This window comes from Parasteatoda tepidariorum, chromosome X2 (assembly GCF_043381705.1).
Source record: "Parasteatoda tepidariorum isolate YZ-2023 chromosome X2, CAS_Ptep_4.0, whole genome shotgun sequence".
Taxonomy (NCBI): Eukaryota; Metazoa; Arthropoda; class Arachnida; order Araneae; family Theridiidae; genus Parasteatoda; species Parasteatoda tepidariorum.
This window is the reverse complement of record NC_092215.1, coordinates 55,444,028-55,470,722: the sequence shown is the minus strand read 5'-3', so window position 1 is coordinate 55,470,722 and position 26,695 is coordinate 55,444,028. Positions and strand designations below refer to the sequence as shown.

General features: G+C 27.7%; 1 protein-coding gene across 2 annotated transcripts in view; it reads left to right on the top strand.

Annotated features, from left to right (window-relative positions):
• The window catches only part of LOC107453361 (MICOS complex subunit Mic60), a 35,315-nt gene extending 9,002 nt beyond the window's left edge, over positions 1-26,313 (top strand). The window contains exons 4-14 of one of the 2 annotated variants that reach the window (XM_016070163.4): positions 476-569; positions 2,696-2,753; positions 3,918-4,016; positions 7,370-7,506; positions 8,054-8,151; positions 9,303-9,432; positions 15,701-15,824; positions 16,894-16,985; positions 17,072-17,203; positions 21,023-21,251; positions 24,113-26,313. In XM_016070163.4, the coding sequence (XP_015925649.1) occupies positions 476-569; positions 2,696-2,753; positions 3,918-4,016; positions 7,370-7,506; positions 8,054-8,151; positions 9,303-9,432; positions 15,701-15,824; positions 16,894-16,985; positions 17,072-17,203; positions 21,023-21,251; positions 24,113-24,726 (1,807 nt within the window). In that variant the 3' untranslated portion in view covers positions 24,727-26,313. The remainder of the gene's footprint in view (positions 1-475; positions 570-2,695; positions 2,754-3,917; positions 4,017-7,369; positions 7,507-8,053; positions 8,152-9,302; positions 9,433-15,700; positions 15,825-16,893; positions 16,986-17,071; positions 17,204-21,022; positions 21,252-24,112) is intronic. The other variant, XM_016070164.4, reaches the window with a different exon arrangement.
• Positions 26,314-26,695: the final 382 nt, after the last annotated feature.

Here is a 26,695-nt window from a genome sequence, read left to right as displayed (position 1 = left end):
GATATTGCCAATCCTTGTTGCTATATGATTCAATTTTTTTTAACCAATTAATGTCCAAGTTGCAATTATATTAATATTTTGCATAATAGTAATGAATTTCCTGAACTCAATTGGAAAATTACTAAAAAATGTCATACATAAAAAATTTTTTGTTTTGAATTTTTGTAAAATATAGAAGTGTGATGCAAATTGTGTGCAACACAATGCAATCATTTTATTTTTTGAAATATTTACAGAGTGTAATTTATTTATTAATAATTAAATAAACATTACCTTTCTTTTAGACATTAAGAAAAAATATGTTTAAGTCTATCTATGTTAAGTTGTAAATTTGTTTGAAAAATCCTTAAAATTGGTATGTGGTCTCTTACTGATAATACCTGTCATAATAACTACTTTAATAACTAGTTAAATGAAATACCTGTCTGTGTCAAAATTGTGCAATTTTACTTATATCTTTCTGTATGTGTTTCAGATCATCCAAAACATTATCAGATGACAAGAAGGAGTCTGCAATGGCACCCAGCTTATTGAAAAAGAAACTAGAGCGTGAAAAAGCTGCAATAGAGGTGTGATCTGTGTTATTTTTAAATATATATTGTGTTCTTTTTTTATGCTATGAGTTTTATTTAGTTTTTGCTGTTACTGTTTTTTCTCTCTTTTTTTTGTAGTTAAAATTAGTTTGGGAGTTTACAGATGTTGAAACTATAGTTATTTAGAGTAATTCTAAATTGTTATATATTCCACTTGAAATAGAACATTTTGTTAAATCTTCCAAGAAATTAAAATGGTATTTACTATTAAGATGCATTTATAATATTATTAAACACTCTGAAACAGCTTAATGAAAGCATTAATATTGTATGTATTTTTAATTGTGCTATAATATTAAAAAAAAAGTTACTTTTATTGGATCGTATGTAAAGAAATAATTCTTCTAATGTGCAATTTGAAATTCGATGAACGAAATAATATTGTGTTGAAACTTTGACCATGTGAAAATCTATTAAAATGATAAAGAAAACTACATGGATTTGCGATGGAATTGTCGTTAATACAGTGGGTTGAGAAATAATTATATTAAATATTTGATTTGGAATTCACAGCATGCTATAATGGCGTATTAAACTATCGATTTTAAAAACCAGGTGGAAATTTACAACATTAGCTGCCTAGATTAATATGTCGTAGTAACATAGATTTACATGTCGTTGTAAAATGAAATTGACTTCAATTATCTTCTATTTGTTATTTTTTTATTAAATGAGGTTGTTTATCTTAAGGACCTTTTATCCAGAAAAATCGATTTCCTGTACTTGCCGAAGTCCCGTCGATTCCAGATATGGGACTTCCTACTGTATAACACTTTAATAGTTTATAATAATAAAAAGAGAAATCAAATCATATCAAATTTTTCTTCTTTGTTTACAATTTGTTAATAGTTTATAATTATTTTTCCTATGTATTCACCCAACGTTAATAAAGTCTTTTGCCTTTAAAATAAAGACATCATGAATATTAAAGAAAAAGACTCAAAATGACACCTTAAGTCCTGGATATGCGATGTAATCAAAATGATTCTACCAGAAAAATGGCTCTGTTAGTCTAAATACAATGGAGGAGAGGGAACCTGTCCAACTGATTTATATTATTTTTCTAACTTATTTTTGATTCATTTAAAAAAATGCAAATAATTACATTGTAACAAATAAGTTAACCTTTGAATTTACCCTATTATCAAAGAGCGTTGTTACAATGCATCTATTCTTATTCTCATTACTGTTTAATTAAAAATAAGTTTTTCGAAATTATTTTTTACCTTTTAAAAACAGGTTTCTTTTTTGAATTGCCCAAAAATACACATTTATTTAAATTAATAAGACTTGTTATGAGAGCATATAGGATAGCACTGATATGTCCTTTTCAAAAATGTATTATGGAAATTAGAATGTTTTTAAAAATCGCATTTGATTGGTGTATTAAAAATGAAAAATAAATGTTAATTTTTTAGACCACTGAACAAAGGTGGTTTTCCAAATAAATATTCATATTTTCTGCATTTTAATTTTGTGTCTCCTGGTTTGTTTAGGTTGGAAAATAGTCAAAATTTTGAATGGCGATAAATCGTGCTTGTGGTGATCAGAAAGCATTTAAAAATTGTTTTGTCATCCTGTGCAGAAGTTCAGTTAAAAATTGTTTTGACATCCTGTACAGAAATTCAGTTAATATTTGAGTGCTTTAACTTGTCGAAAAATGATCACAATTTTGATTGTGAAATTCTTATTTTTGTAAAGTAATGGTTACTTAATTTTACGTTTGAGTTCCAGATTTGATTTTCTGTGAAGTAGGAATATGTATCAAGTATAAATTTAAAGGAAAGGAAAATCAAATAAAATAGAAAGGAAATAATTCAATATTTGTTTAACTTTTTTTTTTCTTTTTCAAAAATTCACTACTCGTGGAAAAAAATACTTTTCTGAAGAGTAAGCACAAACATGCTTGCAACGTTATATCAGGATGATATAACGATCAATGACTTTATATCAGAGTTTCTCAAAATTTTTGGTCTGGCAACTAGCATTTTAAATATTATAGAAATCTTTATTTTCCATCTCAGTAAATATGTAAACATTGTATTTGTGTTCTTAGAAAACTTTCTCATTTCATCAATTTTAATGTTATGTACTTTTTTTAGTCTCAGAAATCTGGAAAAGAATCAAAATCAAGAGAATCATCTCCCATAAAAGGCAGCGGTAAAGATTTTTGATTCTTAAATATTATTTAGAAACTTCTATTTGACCTATTTTATTTAAAACAGTTCACAAAAGTATGTCAATTTTCAAGGCAAACTATTTAGTGTTAATTTACTGAGCACTAAATAAAAACGGACCACCCTGAATAACTTTTTATCTAACGATTGAACTTTCACATCCTAAGACTCAATCTTAAAGGTTCGAGGAGGTGATCTCAAATATGCTAATTAATTAATGAAAACAATATTTTAACTTATGAAATCAGACACAAAACATACTTACTCTAAATAAGCATAGCTCTTTTTTGATGTATTCTGATTTTTGACCCCCTGAATTGTAGAGAGTAGCTCATAGCTTGGTCAGGAGAGCAATCCAAATTTTGTACACCTAAATGTTAATTTTATTTTTTGCATATTTTGCCATACTCGATAACTTTTTAAGCTGAATTGAAAAAATTTTGTACACAAATATTTAATTTGTTTATCCAAATATCCTTCAAAAACAAATATCTCATTGGAAGTCTGTTTTCATTCTTTCAGCTTTTGTTTCTTTCAATCAAATAAAAGAATGTGAATGTGTGATTAAAATTCCACATCAAAATAGTTTTTACGTAATATGTTTAGTTATATCTGTTACCATTATTTAAATGATTTAATCTAAGAATGTTTAATATAAGTCTAAAGCAACTATATGGTTGATTGAAAAGGTCCTAAATTTACACAGTCTTTAAAAAAAAAAAAAATACATTTCTTTTAAAAAAGAAAAAATGGTTATCTCACGTGAAAAATCTGTTAAAATTAGGCTTAAGAAGAAAAGAAAAAATTAAACTCTAAAGTTGCTAATTCGCTTTTTTTTCTTATTATTATTTCGCTAAGTGTTACATGGAAAATCTAGCTTCAAAAAGAAATAATTATTTACTCTGCCTGTTTTTTTTAAATCCAGTTTTTTCATGGCTATGTGTCAATAATATTTGAATCTAAATATGGCTTGTTCAATATATAAAATTTTTTTCCCCAAAGAGTATTGTATTTTTCTCAACAAACACATTGGAATCAGTAAAGGCTTACAATGAATTTTTTTTAACAATTTCTTTTCTGTGCTTTGCTGTTTTTATTTTGCATGTCTTATTTTAGTTTTAAAAGCATGTTTTTCATCTTTTTTTAGATCAAAAAACTGTTACAAATAGTAACGTAAATAAACTGGAAAGTGAGCCAGTGGAACAGATTATTCCAATGCCTGAAATCCCAGTTTTGGAGCATGCATGTTTGTTTCTTTTTATTATTTTTTCTTTTAGTTTTTCTTTTGATGTGAATAGCTTTAATTGATACTAATTGTTTATTTAAGTTATTATTCATTTTCTATTAATTTTTTTTTACGTGAATAAATATTTTTTTAATTGATACCAATGAATATATTCTTCATTTAATTTCTACCTTTTTTTAGTTTAAATAGAAAGCTTTTATAAATTAGTTTTACAAAAAATTGTGCTGTAAAAGAAATTTATTAGAAGTTGTTTCAGGTGCTAAATTTAGCTTAAAGTTTCGCTTTGGTTAGCATAAATTCTGCATATAAATGGGAAGCATCAGTTTGGATGTAGCGGTGATTTTTTACTCATATTTTGCAAATTCCGTATGTAAATTTTGCACATGTTTAAAAAGAACCAATTTAAATTAATTTGGTTTCTGAATTTTCTAAAATGATATACTTTTTGAAGCTATTTTTTACCCAAAGGAAACTTAAATTTTGAACTCTTAAAATTGAGCCTTCTGAGACACAAGGATGCAAAATCAAAAAAAAAAAAAAAAAAAAAAGAAAAAGAAAAAAAATTGTTGCATAGAAAAATAGTACAATAGTTTAAAAATTTAATAGTTCAAGTAATATTTTTAATTTTAATTTGCAATTTTAAATATTTCACTTTCTTTGAAATGAATTTAAAAGCTGTAATAGAAAAGTGCCCTGATAAGAAACTTTATTATCTTGAAAACTACATTTTGTAATTTGTTCAAACTTGGTAACTAAACAATACCTAGAACAAACAATGAGTTTATACAGTAGAGCCTCAATTATCCTGAATGCGTGGGATCATCACTGTCTCAAATGTCTGAATTTCCCAGTTTTATGAATTGCTATAAAATGATTCTATGTAGCTTAACTCTATTCCTACTTTAGTGTTGAATAGAAAAAATAGCTATATTTTAGTTTTACAATAAAAAATTTGCATTTTCACTTCACTATTTTTACTTAAAAATATAAAATATTAAAAATAAAATTTTATTTTTCATATAATTTCTCTACTACCTTCTGTTCGCTGATATATCCCTCTCAATCAAAGCAAAAAATGAAATCATTAATTCAATCTCATTTAGTTTTTCATTTTTGTTTACAAGATGCTGATTTTATTTTTGAAAATAAAAATAAATAAGACAAAAATAAGCTTTAAATTAAGCAGATCAAAATTTCTTCTTTCTACCCCACGATCAATCTGGTTAAAACTGATTTGTCAGTGTTTTTTTAACAAACTTCGTCAAATTTAGGTAGGGACAAAGTGGTTGAAACAAGTTCCGAGAGGCAATAATTTGTTGAAGTTACTTAAGATTTTAGGCTTACTTTATTTTCCTAAATCTGCTGCTCCTTTCAGTTTGATTGGCAGCAGCTATTGAAGGACTACTGATACTTTCTAGCATACAGTAAAAATAAAAGATTTGTCCCTTCCCCGCCACCTCCAAGACGAGATCTTCAGGGTTAAGAAAGAAATATTGAAGTTTTCTCTCAATGCAAGGGGAGAAAAAGAATCCCCCCCGCTTTTCTGGAAAATGTTTAAAGGCTCTAAATTGTATGGCTAACTACATTAGTATTTAAAATTAAGATAATTGCATACAGCTGAGTGAAATGTTAAACTATTGCTTTGAAACAAAGATGTCTCTGTCAAGCACGTAAGCGCCGGAGAAGCCCATTACCCTAAGGGTGAAGGGGACATCACCCATTTCCACAGATGAAATTTTTTATTTAAACAACACTTTTAAGCTATATTAGATGTCTATCTATCTTAACTGTATTCCCTGTTAGAAATATTTTGTGAAAGATTATTTTCAGGGGATGAAATTAACATTGTAAAAAAGAATTGAAAAAAAAAATGAAGAAAAATTGATTGCTAGACATAACTGACATACAAAATGGTAATGTGCTCTTTAAAAATTTTATCAGTTTGACTCAGACCATCAAACCCAAATTTAATGTATTTAAACATGCGTTCAAATGTGACTAGATAATGTTTTTAAAATTAATTTGTGTACAAAGATCAATTTGAAGTGAGTGGAAAGAAATTTTTTAAATTTTATATTTTTTCAATTATATATTTTCATATATTATGCATCAATTAATAATACTCTCTGGGTGTTAATCTTATGATGAGTTTACAAAATGATGAAATATTTCACCACAATAGTTTTTTCTTTAAAAATAGTGTTAAGTCTTAATATTGATATTAGAAAATTTTTTAGAACTGGGAAAAATTTTGCTAAATTCCTGTTTTTTTTAACTGGAATAATTGACTGGGAGGGGGAGCCTTTTATGTGTCCAGAATATAATCAGATATGTGATTGAAGATAGAAGGAATTATCTGAAATGTTTTTCTTAGCACTTAATTTTTTTCTTTTTGTACACAGAAGATAAATAAAAGACTGTCATTTCGATGCAATATTCATAAAATTTAAAGAGAAAAAAAACTTTTTTTTATCTAATAATAATAAAGAATGTAACGTAAAGAATACATATATTAAAAAAATTATATATTCCACTTTTTCCACGCTTTGCGAGTTGTCAGCACACCAAAAACAAAATTTTAAAAACCATGAAATCCGCTGCAATAACTGAAATTTTTTTTTGTTGATAAAACCACTTTTATTTATATTGAAATTTCTCCAATCAGACGCGACAAAAAAGGGTGAATTAAAAGAACATTTTGAGATTCATGTGTTGTAATAAATAATATCTAGATTTTAAAAAATATGCAAAAATCATAGTAATAACTGAAGAAAAAAAACAGTGAAGACACAATATAATTAATGCATCTGATAGGGAATACTCAGGTACTCGATTTTAATTTCCCATATCATATTAATGTCTGGATTTTTACAAACATTAAGTGAAGATCAACAGAAATAACTGCAGATAAAAACAGTTAAATATTTTAATATGATGTATGTTTGTTGATAATGTTTACTGATAATTATAGTGTAGAATATATTAATTTAATTAGTTTAATATTTATATATCAATGCACTAAGTAAGAAATTCTTTGCACAAACATAATAGACATTTAATGAATTTTAAAATTATTAATACACACAAAATTATTCTGCAATTTAGAAATGTTAAAAAATGTATTTACTTGCACATGTTATTTTTAGCAAAAAGTTAACTAATTTTATTAAAGCCCTATTGTTTGTATGCATAAACCCTATGCTACAATTTTTTTTTGTATTTAAATATTTTTTTTAACATTACCTCAAACTTTTCTTTTAAAAATAAGTTATTTTAAAAAGTTTTTATTCTGCAATTCTAGGAATGTAAAAAAAAATGTTTTTACTTACATGTGTTTAACATTGTCTTTTCAGTCAATGAAAATTTGCTTAATGATATTAAGAAAAAACTAGAATCTAGCTATGATGAGACAATATCAGCTTATGAAGATGCAGTTAAGGCAATAAGAAGACATACAAAATCATTATATGAAGCTTTAGATTTACCTGAGGTACCTTTTTTTTAATACTCCTAATTATTTTTCAATGGGAAAATAAGTTTTATAGTAATTAAAAAAATATATTTAATTACATATCTATATCAATTTAAAAAATAAAGTAACTGAGCATTGAATGAATTAATATTATTAAATTTAAATTATTCAAATTAAATATCTAATTAAATCTTGTAATTTTTCTTTGTCTTGATAAGTTTTTTCTATTAATATCTTTATGCATATTAATCATGTTATTTTATATTGTATGATTAAGCATATTATTTCTAAGTGAAAACTTGTTAGATATTAATAAGTGCTAAGGTGTTAATAAGTATTTAGATAAATAGATTTTAGATATTGATTAGTATTTTTTAAAGCTCAAAACATGTTTTAATTGTATGAATTCAGTTTTAATAACTGAATAGAAGCCTAGCAACATGTTATGCATTGTTAAAATCGAAACCACTTGCAAACAATATTTAAATAAGAGAATGATTTAAAAATAAATTTGTTTTTAATACTCAGAATTTTTACAAATTTTATCCATATTTTTTTATTGTAGGGTTCTGATAGTGATATTGTTTGGAAAGAAGCCAACCTGGCTAGCACTGACAAAAATAATGCTATTAAAGAGGCACAAGATAAAGCATCTAGCACAAAGTATTTTTTTTTTCCTTTCAAACTTCTTAATTTAATTGTGAGCATGATAAATATTTTTTACTGCTGTCTCTGACTCAACTATATTCTATGGACACTACTTTACTACGCATTTAACAAAACCCATGAATTTTGAAAATTGAGTATATAACCTGCTCTTGAGCTGTCATTCGAGTTTGATCCATTGGGTTGCACTTATTATATAAGCATCAGTAAAGAAAACTATGGAAAACAAAAGCAGAAGAAAAACACATTTTAAAATAATTTCTTTATTAGAGCTTGCTCATTACATCCTTAAACAGGTAGATAGAGTAGTCTGGAGGTTTCAGGTGGTATGGCTGAGAAAAAAAAAGGACTATTTGACGGAACAACATCCTTATCTGACTGGAACCATGGCGTGGTGGGCAAAATTGTTCACTGCTGTTTCAGCTTCAATAAAGAGAAAGCGGGGGGATCGTCTTAAATGGGGTATATTCCCACGAGAATCCCTTGATTTAAAATCCTAGAATTTAAAAAAAAATAATATTAATTATTGTTTTAAGCATCTTAGCCTAGAGAAAATGTGTGAAATAAACATCGTGACAAATACCTTAATATTTATACTGAAAGCATACTTCTGCCCATATATGATTTGCAGCTAGCATTTTGAATTTAAAATAGCCAAAGGCGAAGCATACAGCAGCTAAACTTTAAATCTCATGACCTCTCATGTGCTAGTTAAAGAGGCCGACAAACAGGTTTGGATGAATTACATACATAGCAAGAGTGTGGAAAACTGAAGAGGGAGCATGTACAAACTGAACTTATATAAAAAAAAATAGCATTGACCCAATCTCGCAATTAAAATTATCAATATTAATTAATTTGCTCGTTTAATCAGATTATTGCTTATGCTTGTAATATGTAGTTAATAGTTCCTGCATGTTAATAAAAATATAATTTTTTAATTGGTAACTAAGAAGCAAAGTTCTAGTATTTAATGTTTAGTATCTATATGAAATGCTAGTCTATGTTTAATTGATGATATAACTGGGCCATCACATACAACAATAACTCAATTTTCTTTGACAAAAAAGTATTTATTTTTTTATATTATTTATCTTCTACAATTTTTTTTTTGTCATATTCATTTGAAATATTTTTTTTCTCTATAGAACTTTGGCTGAAAAACTAATAATAAATGCCAGAAAAGCAGCTCTTAAAGATCCCAATCATCCATTAGTTAAGATCTGTGAAGATACTGTTGAGAAAATAGCCAAGGAACTAAATATTTCTGAAGCTCAAGTAATTATAATACTTATTAGTTATAAATAATTATGTTTTTTATATATTTCAATGTTTTATTCAGAGATTTATGGGGCTTTTTTGGTGTATTTTATCAACTAATTCAAACAGCAAAGTTGATTGTTCAGATATTCGTATACAGTGTTTTCATCACAGAAAAGAAGTGTTTTCATTGCAGAAGAGAGAGTTTCTCATCCTTTCTCAAAAACAGGGTGAGATTTCAAAAAGTTAAGCGAAATTTCTCAAAATTAAAAAAAAAAAAGCACAAATAGACTTAAAAAAAATCATTTCTTTAATTATTTAACATTTTTAACATCTTCTATTTTTTAAAGCATTGAATATTTTTGCTGCATCATCGTATGAAAATATTCAACATCTACTTTTTCATCAGCTATTCTCATTAGGTTGCTCAAATGCTTATTAGTCAATCTGTTGTGATATTTTGTCTTAATCCGGTTTTGTGTGCTGGAAGACTTTTCAACTGATGCTGAACTAATCAGAATTACTAAGTAAATTTGCAGCATTGCACATGTATTAGGGTATGTTTCTAAGTATGATCTTAAAAATATTTCAGCCACCTTTACAGTTTTAAAAGAATTATAGCTACTTTTTATCATTAGGTAAATATCATCATACTCTTTCAATAATTTTTCGGCATTCACATAATTTGAAAAATGTTTCGCCAATGATTTAACCTTTTCCTTTGCTTCAGAAAAGCTGAGAGTTTGTAAATACAATGGATCAAAAGCTTGAAAATTTGAAATTGTTTTTGAGGCATTTTCTGTAAATCTATTTTTAAGACCATCAGGAACAGAATTAGTTAAAGAAATCTTTAGCTTAGTAAGGCTTTCTAATGAGGAAGCTGGTATCATCTTCTATTTTAAAACTGAATAATATGCGATCCTCCTTTGGCGTTAAGAATAGGCAAATCATCATCGTCAGTCCTGATAGTAACATCTGATTCTTCATTGTTTTCTGCTGAATTGGCAAAGATGTCATCAATGTCTCTATCAGGATTATCATCCTCCATTAAATTTTGGATAAAATACTTCTCCATATCACCAGGATTATTTTTGAGAAGTGTTAATCTTGTCACAGCAGTGTCTACAGAGGGTTTAATTAAAGATAAATCTGCAGTGTCATATTGAAATAATTTTGAAAGTTTTGTTAATATTGGGGAAATGTCATTGAGTATATGAGTTATATATATAAACCTTATGTGCCTTATGGCTTGCAATAATCCAGGGGATGTGCAGTCTTTACCTTCAGCTACTTGGGATTCTAAGAAAATAATGAGAGAATCTAATGTTTTGTAAATAACTTGTACAGCTCTATGGAATGAGAGCCATCGAACAGAATGCCGTTCGGGATACTTTAGAGCAGTCTCTTGAACCAATTTTTGTACTATCATCAGTTTTGCTGATCGCACTGCTGAGGCATTAAAATACATAAATATTGTCTTAAGGCTATCATTATATGACTTGATACTTTGAATATGTTTTACAGCATTTTGAAGTACAAGTGCTAATCAGTGGGCACTACAGTGGACAGAAATTAAACAATGATTTAATTCTGTCAACCTTTTAGCTAAGCCTGATTTCTTCCCCAGCATGACATTAGCTCCATCTGAACCTAAAGCAACAATTTTTTATATCTATATTCTTATTCTTTAACATATCTAGTATAGAAGACATTAAAGTTAGTGCTGTGCCATCTGATATATGGATATTATCTAAAAACTTTACAACAGCAGATCCATCTTTGACATATTTAATATTAACTCCAAGGTGCTTCATGTTTGCCAAATCGCATGTTTCATCACAAATGATGGCACACACTTTCCCATCATCTACATCTGCGAGCAAACGCTTTTCAATTACTTCTGCTATAGAATAGTGAAGTTCGTTGACTATATTTCCATGCTCATACTTCACACTTTGTCTTTCAGCATAGTTTTCACAGCCTTGAATTTTTACAAATTGCTGTAAATTACCGAAGAGGGAGTTTGGTAATTCATTAACAGCTAAAAATGGAGCTGACTTTAAACAACTTATTATGAAGGACTCATTTTTTCTCTCAACACTTGTTGTAGCTACTTTCATATCTTTCCAGCAGTTTTCTGGTTCAACAGCTTGCATATGTTCATGAGAATTATTATGCCTTTGTAGAGAAGTGGTTTTGTAAGATGTATAACCGTCTAGGAAAAGAAAAAAAATTCAGTATATCTTATAAATTTTTTTTTTTTTAAAATCAGTAAAAATGATCTTTTAATGTTTTAAAGCTGCTATATTTTTGTTAGTTTAAGTTCAATTCAAAGTGATAGCAGATACAAGTGAATGAAATGATATTTTCACAGGTGCATATCAGAGTAAAAACAAAGTGATTTTTCAACTGACTATTCCTGTATAGGATAATATTACTTTGTTTCCGCTTATTTTGTTAGACCTTAATATATCGGGACTTTTTAGTTTAAAATTATATCCAGATCGCTGAAGTATGAGCTGGGCAAAAAACTAGCTCTAAACTAACAATCCAGTTAACATGCTAACTATAACAAAATTACTGAATTCAAAAATAGAATGTAAAAAGAAATATGCAGTTCGTTACTAATAATTCAGTTAATTTACAAAATGCATTCAAATTGCTGAAGTTCGAAACAAGAAAAAAAGTACGCATGACTAAATTATTAATTAATTTAGTTAAAGTACAAAATATATCCAAATCACTGAAGCACAACAATGCAGAAAAGAAAAATAAACTAATTTTAATTTAATAATACTTCATTTAAAATGCAAAATATATCTAAATTTCAAAAATACCAAAGAAATTAAAAAAAACTTAGTTCCAAATAATTATTCAGTAAAAATTGAAAATTATCTAAAACACTGAAATACAAAAATGAAGGAAAGAGGAAAAAAGGATAAAAAATTAATTCTATTCTAATAAGTTAAAAACAAAGTACATCCAAATCGCCGAAATGTAGGGAAAAAAAGCAGCTGAAAAATAAATCAATAGTAAAAATAATACAATAGATGAAAGAAAAGGGTTTTAAACTATTGATTCAGTTAAAACGAAAAAATAAAATTAAAAAATTCCAAATCGCAAAAAAGGCGTGGGAAAAAAACTTAGTTCTTAACAATTAATTCAACCAAAATAGAAACTCCAAGTAAAGTACAAAAATAAAGAAAAAAATTTTTAATTTAATAATAATTCATTTAAAACGCAAAAAACATCCAAATCGCAGAAAGAAGAAGAAAAAAAAAATTTAGTTTTAAACTATTTAGTCAAAATTGAAAATATATCCAAATCGCTACAATACAAAAAACGAAGGAAAGAAATGGAAAATTTCTGATCTAGGAATTTAGTTATAATGCAGAATAAATCTAAATTGCTGAAATACGGAAATAAAAACTGTTCTAAACTACTGCTAATTTTAAACACAAAATACATCCGAATCATAAAAGAACGAAAAATTAACGAAAAGAAAGAAGGAAAAAAAACTTATTCTTATTTATTTTAATGCTTGAAAAGTACTTATAAGGTGCTTATTTTTTGTTGAAAAATCTGGCTGCACACCCTGCATGTTATGCATTTGCATTTTTAATTTTATATACATAATTAATATACAATTTTGAATTAAAATATTTATATTAAAAATTTAACGAATTTGATTGTTAATGATTAAAAGAATAAACTTACTACTTCCAATTGGATTCTTCTTTTTGCACATACGGCAAAGTTTGCAGAACATGTAAACCATGCTATTTCTTTCTTCTTTTTCCAACCAGTCATACATTTTCTCCCATTTCTCTTGATACTTGTCTGCCTTTGATTTTTTATTTGGCTGAATAATATCCATATTTGTTTCGTTTTGATCGTTTCTACCCACATTTGTTTCATTTTCATTTGTCCGTTTCGGAGTAGAAGATGTTGCCTTTACAAGGTATTTGTCCATCTTACATTAATGTGCAAATAATTTTAACATCTTACATGAAGATACCTTACCTACAGTAAACACGTGGTTGCAGAGAAGTTCTGAAAGGGGTTCAGTGGTTCGGAGGGATGGTGTTCTGTTGTTCTCAAAGGTTCTGAACAATATTGGTAAATATGGAAGCTAGATAACGGGAAAGATGTTGAGAATAATGAAAGATCCAGAAAGAAAAATGAAACGGATTTTATTCTAAATGGCGCAATGCAAAAATTTTTACAAAATGCGAGAAATTCGCGAATTTTGAAATTTATTTATGGAATGCGCAAATTTCTCCCAGTAATAATTTTTTAATGTGAGGAAGAAAAAAATATGCGAGATTCTTGTACTGAACATTTATGAACATTTTCTCTTTACCTGCGCAAAGAATTAGGTAATCTTTGTGATAGACTCCTACAATTTTATTTAAAACAAATATTTTATTTTGAATATACGTTATTTACATAGCTGCTGTTGGAAATATGATCGATAATCGCATCAAATCAACCGAATCTATGCTTGTGATTTATATCTAATTAAGCCACTTGATGATGTCGTAAAAGTTTGATGTTGAGCTTTCATCGGGAGAGGTAACAAACCACGCTTGTGAGGCAGTGTTTCCCACACTGGAGAAGCCAATAACTGCTCAACTCTTCACCTACTTGTACAATAGTTTATGCAAGATACTCAGAAACTTGTAGTTAGTCGATGACCTTGAATCTCAATGCTTAAGAGGCCAAGACTTAACCAAATTGCTTTCTGTGTCTCCTTTTGTTTGTTAAAACTACTATCTTGTAAGATTTTTCAGTAATAGAATGTTAACTTTTTCATCTAATCATTTTCAATTTAATACATGTTTCACAGTGGTCGAATGAATATTTATTTCTGTAAGAGCTTTGTTTCCTAAATTCAGCCACAGCATAAATCAGTCTGCTCCATACATTAATCTGCATAAAAATCTGGAGCAATAATTACCAGAAATGCAATCAATAGATCCACTTGGATTTACTGTAAAATTGGAGCAAATTAAAAGTATCTAAAAATGATTCTTTAATTGTACAATTCGAAATTCACTATGCAAAATAATCTAGTGTTAAAAAATAGAGATTTTAAAAGTCATATAAAAATCCCTAGCTGTTACAGTCAATGCAATTGATAAAACTGTGTAAATAGTAGTTAGATTGTCGCGAATCGAGAGCCTAATAAAGTTTTTGAAGTGTTTTCAAAATTTGTGGGACAAAATATTGTAATAACGTAGCAAGCTTTTAAAAATTCCTTCAAAATTCTTAGTAGAAAGTCTGTTAATTAAACCAGAAGGCGAATCAATATTTGTAGTGAGATGGTAGTGGGATGTTTGATAATCGAGTGTGTCAAAAAGTTATTCAAATGTGCGATTCAAAATTTGTGATACATTACAGCATGTTAAAACATCAAAATTTTAAAAATCGGAAAAATCGGATGAAATTTCGTAGTGATAACTACCCAAAATTGACTGACAAAACCACCCGGACATGTGGTGAAATTAGCATGAATCAAACTTTTTAAAAAGGTAGTAATAAAATGCGCTACTTGAAATTTGCATGTTGCAATAAAGTCAAATTAAAAACAGTAAATTTCTAAAAAGTTTAGGAAAGTCATAGTGATAACTATTGAAAATACAATTTACCGATGTGCATATGAATCTGCGGGAATTAAAAGTGTGAAAAGGATTGCTCTAATGGAAATTCATGCTTCATAATAACTAGGTATTAAGAATTACAGGATAAAAATCTGCTAAAATAATTTTGTAAAACAAAGAACAAGACTGCAATCAAAGTCAATCTGAAAATGCAATCGAATTGTCACAAAATAAGTGCATTACAGAGTTATTGCTAAAATTAGTGATTTGAAAGCTATTTCAAAAATTGAGTTAGGCAAGCATGTATTTATTTTCCTAAATTTAAAAAAAAATACTTATTTTTAAAAAAATGTTTGAATCTTAATTGATAAAAAGAAGGCTAATGATTCAAACTGAATTAAAATATTTTTATCAGAAAATTGAAACAGATTAAAATATCTTTACAAGTTATTAATATTACAATGAGCTGTTATAAAGTATGCTTTGCTAAGTTGCTCTAAAATTATAGCTACTTTTTAAAAATAATTAATGAATTGGTATAATTTTTTGGTTAAATTAAAAATTTAATTTCTATGGAAATAGTTTTTAAAATTGTAGTTGGTTTTTGTGATTTATAGAGCTTATACTCTTTTATTATTTTAATTTTAAGGACGTAAATAATTCTCTTTTATAAATTTCTTTAGATAAAATCCGTTGAAAATGAAGCTAAAACTGCTACTGAGTATCAGAAGCTTGTGAGTAAAAGTAAAGAAGAATTTCAAAGAGAGTTGGAGATCGTTTTACCAAATTATACTCATGGTGCCAGTGGTTAGTACTTTCTTTATTTCTTTTATTTTTCTCAATTTATTTTCATGCATAAAAAGAGTCATTTTTACACCAATATATATATATATATATGATACAATTTAAGATGCAAATACAATAATAATGAAAATTGAAGAGAAAAAGTATAAAATAATTCAAAAGTTGCGACAGCTCCTAGCTGCTAATGTCACTACTAAAATATTGCTAATATGCTTTTATTTATTTGTTAACTGAGGAACAATGAAAAAAATAATCACTGTTGAAGGCGCCTTATCATATTGGCGATCGCAACACTCGAATACGCCATCTAGGGAGAGACAGGTTTCATGTCTTTAGCCCTTCTCCCTTCCCTCTCCTCCTCTTTTTAGTTGTATAGGAATGTACTACGATAATTTCCCTTTTCTTAATATTTTTCCTTTTTATTTAATAAAATTATTTTTTTAAATTTCCGTGATACTTTTTTTAGAGCAATGTTTAATGTAGTTTTCAGTTTCATATAGGTTTCCAACTTAAAAGATTTTAATCTATATGAAAATCAAGGGAGAAACTAACGTACTTCCTTCCTCTATGACTTTCCACACGCTAATGGGGAAAGCATGTGAAGTGTTGCCATAGGTAGAGAGTTCTGCTCTACGCCTCCTGCAGCCCATTTTGATCGCCAATTCGATTTGGTTGTCAGAGGAAACTCCAGTTATTACTAATAATCAATTATTTATTATTTATAACTTCTTTTCTCTTGATCATAAAGAATTTATTTCACTATTTCTAATTTGAAAAAAAAAAAATTCAGTTTTTCTTGAGAAAAAGAGTAAAAATATTTTGACAATGTGTGAGTCACATAAAAAGTAATTTTATTTACGATACTCTTTGAAGGAAAAAAGAAAAACTTTTATGTCCAATATATCTCGATAGATGGCAACATCACTATCATTTCAAACTAACGTACGTTTTCATACCTGAAGTAGTGCCTCTTTCTGTACTCCTCTTTATTACATTTAAATGTTCCTTCATTTTCCATGTAGTGAAACTCTTTATTTACATGGATACTATACAGTACTTGCATTTATTTTAGATAAAACTATTACTGAAAGTGATTTAAATCTTTTAATCGCTCATGCACATCGAAGAATTGAACAACTACAGAAACAACTTGCTAGGCAACAGGTATCCATGCAATAATTTTTTTTTTTTTGGAAAATTTATTTGCTCATTAAGTATTGCTATTGATAATATAATTCATTATTTTTTAGGTCACTGAGAAAAATAGAATTGATGAAGCATTGAGACATCAAAAATTTAAAGAAGATAATGTCACAGAAGCTAAAATTGAAGCTGAATTGGAAAAGAGAAATATAGACTTAGAATCTGCTGTTACCCAAAGAGTAAGTAATAATGTAATTTTTAAAAAACATATGTGAAAATACATAATTTTATTTATGATTATAGCTGTGGAGGCAATTGTACAAGAAAAATTTTATCCTGCAAAACTGAGATTACTCTTGAAGATACCTCCTCCTAAACTTCATAAAAAGACAAAATTTTTCTCCTGCAGAAAGTTAATATACATTTGTTTTTAAATTTAAAAGTTTAAAGTGATTTCGTCAGTAAGCAGATGCTTTACTTGATCTTTCGAAAATTCACTTATAATTATGGAAATGTCACTGATAATCTGTACTTTAAAGTCAATAATAAAAGATACATTTAGCTCCATTCTAACCTCAGTCATAGAAAAGGGGGTGGGGGCATTTTTTTACTCTAGAAAATCAATCCATATTCCATCCTGAATTTTAAAATGTTTTTATCAGCAATCTCTTTTCTTAATAATCTTTTATCATAAGGCCTGAGCAGAGCTGGAGAGCCTTAGAGGCCCTAAGCACTTAAAAGATTTTGATGCTCCTTAAATGTAATTAAAAATATCAACATAAATAATATTTTTCTTAAATAAAATTCAAGTGAGTTTACAAAAGTAAATCTATGTAACTGCAACATGCTGTTTTTGCAAAGGATCTATAATGGGAATCAAAATTTTTCAATTAACTCTTTGAAGAGTTTTCAACGCTAACCACATATTTTGTGATCTTAGAGCCAAACTAAAATAATTTTGACAATTCTGGTTTCTTATTTAAAAAGAAATTCTCTGATCCACAAGCTATTTTTTTTCTTCGTTTTAATTCCATGAAATAAAATTTTTTATTCAAACTTCAGGGGGTATATTACTGTATAAACTATTACTGTATAAAACAGAATTAATAATCAATAAAAATAACAAACAACTTTTCTTTCATCTCTGAGAGTGTTGGGAAACCTCTGATGATTCTCCATGAATTTATAAAAGTTTACTTATTACCTACAGCATTTATTATTATTATTCATTGAACTAACTCTTATGTTTAGAGTACTCAAATCTGTAATTGAACTCCATGCTTACTGAGAATACAAGTCGTTTCCTGACCATGACAAACAGAGTTTATTAACATTTTATTAGCGAACCAAGCATATCATAAATAAAAATTTTGATCACTTTCTAAGTAGCTGAAGTGCTTCAAATTCAACCAGTATTCTATTGACAAAACAAATTCTAATTGCTTCCGGACCACTGAAAACGAAGTTAATTGTCATTTTATCACTAAAGATAATTTTTGTTCAACATAACTTAGAATTTTTTCACCTTATAACTAGGATCCTCCAATTTCAACGGTGTCTTGAACTGAAACTCTGTGTCTGATGACAATTCAAGTTACATTTGTTTCCTAAAAATTGCAAAACAAAATTTATGTTTATCTTTTTGGCAATCGAAATTATGACCCTTTTCAAACATTAACAGGCCCAAAACTAGTAAAAATAAATTATAAAATAAAGCTTTTAAGAGCTATGTTTTTTAGGTGGACTAAAAAGAAAAAAATATTTTCATTTTTGTCAGACTTAAAACAAAAGATATAGGCGTATCACTTTCTTGAGATGGAGAGAGAGAGTAATTAAAATTGGTGATAATCGTATCACCAGCTTTCTTTCCCTCTCCATCTTTAGAAAGTGATGCGTCAATCATTTTTTGTTTTAGGAGTGACAAACTTGAATTCTTCCTTCTTTTTCGCTCACTTGAAAAACGTAGCATTTAAAATTTTATTTTACATTATAATGCAAAATAAAAATTTTATTGTAATCAACTATTAATCATACTCAATTCATTTATTACAATCGACCAAAAATGTTCTACACATTTAATATGTTGAATATACAATTAAAGTTCTGAATTACTAATAAGTCAACTTTATAATTGAATCCTTTTATGTTACTTCATTTTGATTTCCCTTGGGAGAAAATTAGCAACAGAAAGCGAGTCTTGTATTTAATTCATAGACTGTTAGAGCAATTGCTTTATAACGCACAATATGCTTATATTGAACACTAATTTTATTGTTAATTCACATGCAGTCAGAAAAGGAGCTTAATCAAAAAAATCTATCAGTTCTATTTATTTATATTTTTTATATTTCGTTTACATAATCTGTTGACTATAACAAAATGACTGTTGTTTGACCACATGCAAACGAGAAGAAATTTAATGATAATCAATTAGAAAAGTTGTCTTTCCTCACTCTAATAAAAGATTTTAAATCGGTTAAATTTAAAAAACAACTGTTATGAATCAATTGCATTGATACAGACCAATTTTTAAATTAATAATTAGAACAAGTCAACAATTGAACTAATATTTTTTGTTGTGTTCAGGATCTTTGATGTACATAAATAATCTAATATTATTTCAAGAAGTTTTATATTGTTCAATTATAATTTTTCAAAAGGATTAGAAATGTTTAATGCATTAATATAATATGTTATATTTAGCTAATTAAATTTGAATTTACATTACAAGCAATATCACTAATGTTATTTAAATCAAAATTTAGTTGCTTAAATATACTTTTCCCTGAAAGTAATTTGTGTGAAATGTTCTTAAATTTAAATTTAGTGTCCTCCCATCTATAACTAATTTGAACAATACCTTGAAAGTCCTTGGATAAGTATCTTATCAGTTGAAATCCTTTATATAGGTCATCAATGAGGTGTCCGGCATCTTTGGTGAGAAACCAAATTCTTTAATCTAGCAGCAAACAGACCTGTTCCTTTTCCTGGGGTGTATTTCAGGTCGAAGAATTGGTCTAGGAGTAGAATCACTCTTGTTTCAAAGTCGGCTCAAAATGTTGCTCTCTAATGTCCCACACTGCAGCACCATCAGTTGTCCCTGAGATCAAACTTCAGTATTCGGGTTCAACACTAAAAAATATTGACATGTACGCTTTGTCCCTCCTCCAGAGGAATTCTTGACTTTCTTTCTTTCAGTTTTGGATATAAAACTCTAAACGATCATATTAACCTGATAGACAAACATAACATACTCTCACAAACAGAGTGACAAATTAGCAACGAAAAGAATTGCTTGTCTTCAATAGAAGCTTAAATATTCTCATTTAAGAGATCAGGGATGAAAACATGATTCACGCATGAATGACCCGCAACAAATGAAAAGAGACCAGCCGAGCCCCACAGACCACGACGTCACCGACAATCGCTTGAAGTAGAAAAACCCATTTAGCATTTATTTATTTAACAAAAAATATTTCTATTGATAATTTTTTTTCATTGGTGCTTTGTGATTTCTCCCATTAGCTCTGGTGTCCTATGCACATGCTTAGAATGCTTAATGGTTAATCCGGCCTTGAGCCTGAGAGGCCCAGGCCTAGGTCCCCCACATTTCTGGGGACCCCTAAATGTTACAAATGTATTCTATTTGTGTTTTTCTTTCAGAATTGTCTATTAGAAATAAACGTTAACAAAAATTGAAATAAGTGTTACCTTAAATTGTCTTATATATCATAATTTATTAATGTTATAAATAATAACTAATGAACTCTTCATAATTAAACAACTTGTAAATTTGGTTTAAAGTAGCAACCAGGGGGCTCCTGACAGTTCTGTGCCTAAGGCCCCAGTTTTTCTATATCTATGTATGAGAACATAAATGCTGAATAACTCAACAAAAAAAGTTAATTTTGCCTTGCTTTAATGCCCTCATATTTTTTTCTTGATAATCTTTTTCTTTATATTTAATGTATTTTTTGATGCATTAACTTGTTTAAATAAGTTAAATATTTAAGTCTTTCTTATTTGTTTGTGGCATCAGTAGTATTCATTTTATTCAGGTTGCATCTCTGAAAGAGAACTTTGAATATGAACTGAGGAAACAACTTCATCGACAAGCTGCAGCTCATACTGACCATATACAAGAAGTTTTGAAAGTTCAAGAGCAAGAACTTGAGCGAAAGTTTTCTCTGGATTTGGAAGAAAAGCTATTACATCAAAAAGGAATTTTCATATCGGAAGTATCTGGCTCAATGGCTAGGTTAAAAGGAATCTTAGCATTTTTAAAGGGTATGCTGTAAGAGATTATTTCTTAAAATTAAAAAAATAGCTTGATCAATACCATTTTTCAGTTATCATCTATATAAAGGAGTGTTACCCTACAAATATATATATGTGTGTGTGTGGGTGTGAAACCATAAAATGTGAACCCACTGCTAACCAGAGATGTCCTCGGTTTGAAAATAGTCTAAAAAACCGAATAATGTGAGTAATTCACGTGGAGTTGCGCTTCTTTTCACCGTACTCTTTAATTAACAGTTTCATTGACCTTTCTAATGAGCTTTGAAATATTTTTATTTTTAATTATTGTGAAAAAAAGGGTTTTTCTTCTTTTTTTCTTAGGTCCCCACTTTACAGTCTCGATATAAGGGAGTGTGTGTTGCTAATTTCTGTGGCTTCATAAAATAACTTTCCTACTAGTAGCAAAGATAAGATAATGTATTGATATTTAAATAACTTAGAATTAACATAATTTATTTTACCTCTACATATAAATATTTTAAGCAGACAAATGAATAGTCAGGTATACAAATGATCATGTTATTAAATTATAATAAAAGTTTAATAAAAATTCTATTTATTTTAAAATTTTCTGCTTTAGATCCTTACTATTAGAAAAGTTATTTCAGATGATTGGAAGGTAAACACATTATTTTATTCACACAGTTTTAGCTAATTATTCTAAATAGATATGCTTTATTGGATTATCATCATTTTAAGTCAATTATGTGTTCTCAAAGATTAATTTGTAAGCAACTTTTCAATTGAAAAATAATTTTTCATACTGTACTGGAAATAGAGGGATGTTTTCTCATATATCTTTGTCATGAAAATTTTGCCATCCTTTGCCATAGTAAATTTTTTAATAATGCATGCAACATTTTCATTATTAAAATATTAAAAAAGTAGCATGTTGAATTTGCGTTATTGTCTTACCTTCATTCTGAAAATTTTTATCTTAATTGTTTTGAGTGTAATGCGATATATTGGTTTTTTCTCTGTTTCCTTTTCTCAATTTGGTTTTCCTCATTTTTTTCTCTGATTTTTCTTTCCTATTTTGATAGTCATCTAAGCTTGAATACTTAACAATGTGTGCTGTGCTTTTGAACCTTGGTATGTTGGTTGGAAATTAGTGTTTTTTTTTTTTTTTTCCTTCAGCATCCTTACAAACAGTTGGTGAACTTCATCATCAAGCAATCTTTTAAATGCAATTGTAGCATAAACCAAGATTTTTTCTAAAATTTGTTTTGATACATTATGCTCCTTTATTAGCATTCAATCCAGAATTTAACTATTAAAAGCAAATTTATTTTAAAGTTGAAACAAGGAACCTCATTGAAAATAATACTAAAATTGTAAAAATTCTGTTTATGTGCTCAATGTTTTACAGTTTTTAAAAGTAAAGATTTTTTCTCTTTTTTTTTTTAAATTTAACCTTTTTAGTGGCTTACAAAAAATGAGTGTTTTATATTATTTATGTACGAGTTATTTTATTTGCGACTAAAATTAAGTTTTGACATTACAGAAAAAAGAAACAGTTTAAATTCCAAAGCATTCTTCGAAATAAAATTAAAGATCTAATAATAATTTAAATCTAACAGGGTTGCCACTCCACAAGGAAAACCTGTAAAATACAGGGAATTTAAAAATTACCTAAAATAACAGGGAAAATGCAGGGAATTTTGATTTTTTCTTTACCAACTGGGAAAATACAGGAAATTTTGTTTCTTATTTTTGTCTTTTAAAAAATGGTGACCACTCAAAGTGTAATCTATGGGATGTTTAACCATGATATTTCAGCTATATTAAACTATTTCATTTACTATAGCATTATTTAAGTATGTTCAGCTGTTTTTCAGCAATTAAAACTTATAAATATAGTTAGCCCAACAATAGCTCACACAAGAGCCCAGTAGTTTTTGTTTTCTCTTAATATATTGTGCATAATATGTACAGGGAAAACACAGGGATTTTTTTTCACCTGATTTTAGTGGCAACCCTGTCTAATAACCTTTAGCAGAAACTTAATAAAAAATTTGTAAAATTAGTACAATTTTACTAATAATATAATTTTACTTTTAGTAAAATTTTTTTTCAGGAAGGGGGATCCAGTTTAGCAGATATATAAGTCTATGTAATTGAAACTAATGCCTTAAGTAAATGAAATAAGAACAGTAAAAACTTAATAACTTTAATATAATATTCAACAAGTAAAATAATATTCGTGGAAATATTAGAACACAACTATAGACAAAGATCGCTAACTTTAACTCTAGTAGAACACAAAAGCTAAACTCGATCTCTTTGTTACAGAAAACTAAACTGAATTTTTTTGTTTAGTTGCCAAATCACAAAAGTTCAAAGTTAGTGCCGCCACAAACCTTATATTTTTGCTTAACATGAATTAATGTAGTTATTTTAATTAAATCTCATGCTCAAACATTTCAAACAGGCCCCAAAAACTATTTATGTAAATTATTTATACATGTGTACCAGCTTATGCTGATCACCAAACTTTTCAGGAGTCGCCTTAGACTGCAGACTGTGCACACCTATTTATCTAATGAAACATTTAAATACATAAGTTTAGAAAAGAAAGAATTTAACTTAATGAAATTATGTTTCTTTTCAGGAAAATTTTTGAATTTAAAAAAAAATTTATATCTATAATTTATCACTGTACTCATAAATAATTATAAGAATTTTATCTAGTTCTGATACTTATACATTTATGGCCAAGTCTTCATGTCTTTATTAACAAATACTTACATTTCACGTAACTATCAAATTCATAATTATTTTTAAAAATAGGTTTTTAGTTATAGTAAATTTATGAAAACTCATTAATTTTTATTCTTTGCCTTTTACAGCTAAAACGGAATTCGATATTGAATCCAAAAAAGCCCAATCACTTTGGTTAGCTTGTCAGTCTATGAGTGAGAAGATCTCTTCTGAAGCTGGCAACTTAAGTCCTTTAGGAAAAGATGTTGCTGCCATTAAACTTTCTGCTGATGAAAGTAATGTATATGTTAATACTGTGTTAGCAGGAATACCAAGTGAAGCTGTGACACGTGGTGTATTTTCTCCTGAAGTTTTGAAGCAGAGATTTCTTCATGTGAAAAAAGTTTGCCGAAAAGTAGCTATGATTGATGAAAACAATGATTCTTTATATCGTTACTTATTGTCTTATCTACAGTCTTACCTAATTATTGATGAAGCTTCCATACCTAAAGCAGAACTAGAAGGAAAAGTTGCAGTTGATCCAAGTGAATGGGATACTTATGACATTCTTTCTAGGGTTTCTTATTCTTTGAGAACTGATAATCTAGAGCAAGCATTAAGATATGCTAATCAGTTAAAAGGAGAGCCAAGAATTGTAGCAAAAGATTGGATGAAAGAATTAAGACTGTTGTTAGAAACTCAAGTAGCTGTAAAAGCTCTTTTAGCTCATGCAGCAGCTGTTGGGGTACAAGCATACCATTAATAAATTATGTATCAAGTTATAAATTAAATAGTTTTATGTTTCTTAGTTTAAAATTTTTGCTGTGTTCAATTTTTTTTCTTGAGTAAGAAATAATTCTCTCCAGAATTTTAAGAAAAAATTTTTTAATTTATTTTAAATTGCTCTAAATTTTTTTTTTAATTTTGAATATTTTTAAAGTTATAGCAAAATGATGTAAGACAAGGGAATTAATTTTTATAAAAATGTCCATATCTTCTTAAATATTTCATCTAGGTTTACGAAATTTTGTGCAGTTATTGCTTATTATAACCAAAAAATTTGTTAAAAATTACAAATTTGTTGCTAGTTTTTTTGGTATTGGGTGATCAAAAAAATTATTGTCCGTTTGCAATTTATTGTCAGTCCCTCAAACCTCTAAAAGCTTAAACTTCATAGATAAGTATGAGAAATCGCATGATCTAAAGACTTATAAATTTATAAAATGTTTCTTTAAGCATTTCTTGCCTAATATGAAAAAATGTGTTAGCATAGAAGTGTTTCCATTATTTTGTCCACCCCGTGTCTTTCTGATTAGTGATTGCTAGTTGTGAAAATTGGCGCTTCAGTATAAGAAGAGAGGCAATAACATTCAAAATTAATTTCTGTTTCTACTTAACATTCAAAACATAATCCTTATGATATTTTTCCTTGTTATTTATTTTTTTTTTCTGTCACACATGTGATATAGAGTGACAAAATGCATCTCAGCATGGAACTGTTCTGTACTAATATCAAAGTATAATGGATGGATTATCAATGTTATATTTATAATTATTATTTTTACTTATTTTTAAAATATTATTTAGTCAATGGGCAAGAATTTCTGGGAGAACTTTCAAATGTTGGTGATTTAATGAAATTTATTCTTTACACTAATCATATAATAAAGCTGTCAACTGATTTCTGTGAGTTGTAGCACACATACAATTGCTTTTGATGGTATGGTTAGTGTTAAATTGTAAATAAGTATTTGTCACATTATGATATTTTTATTAAACTAATCCTTAATTTTTGTGTTAATATTATTATTATTCTGTTATTTGACATCTTAGTAAATTTGTTGTATTTGAAGAATTTCAAAAGTACTTAGTTCTTTAAGTTTAAGTCTAATTCATTTCTAGATATTGACAAAAAATTCTTTTTCTGCGCCTTACCATTTATGTTACTATATGTTATTTCTAGTGTTACTGCTTGCCATTTTTTTAAGTTCTTATAATTTAGCCAAGAGTACTTATTTTTTATAACTAAAAATAATTGTCATTAGTGTTATAAATTAAACAATATGTTAGAAACATTGAAAAAGAAATTAGCCACTTTATCAAAAGTAGTCTACTTCATAGTATTCTAACTCAGTGGATTCTTGTTTGAACTTAAAAAAATGAGGCAGGTTTTTTTATCGAGCTAATTTAGCTGTATTTTTCCAATGTAAAAAGGTTAATCACATTGCAATCAATCATAAACAAAGATATCATTTATGCAATTATTATTTTAAATCAATTTGTTGAAATTGTACTATATACAAAAAAATCAGAAGTTCAGTTAGAAAATAAATCATAATTTATAAAAGAAGTTGTTGGCCTTAATTTTATAATTTCCTCTGACTTAAGTTCTTCATAGATCAAGCTCTGACACACCTTGTTAACTCAATACACAATCACAAATATTTTGATATGTTAAGAAATTTTCTTATATATTTAATGATGGAAGAAAATCATTGTTTAGTCAAACAATTTTCCTTTTATAACTTTATAACTTGATTCTTTTCTTATACAGTACAGAACCCGTTATCCGGAAATCAGAAAACCAAAAAACCGGAACAAGATTCGATAAATTTTCTCGCCATTTTTAAAAATAAAAATTTTTTTCCTCGTAAGATTTTTCTTTCTTTTTTAAAGATGTTTACCTTACCATCATTTTGGAAATAATCATTAGTGTATTATATATTCTAAAT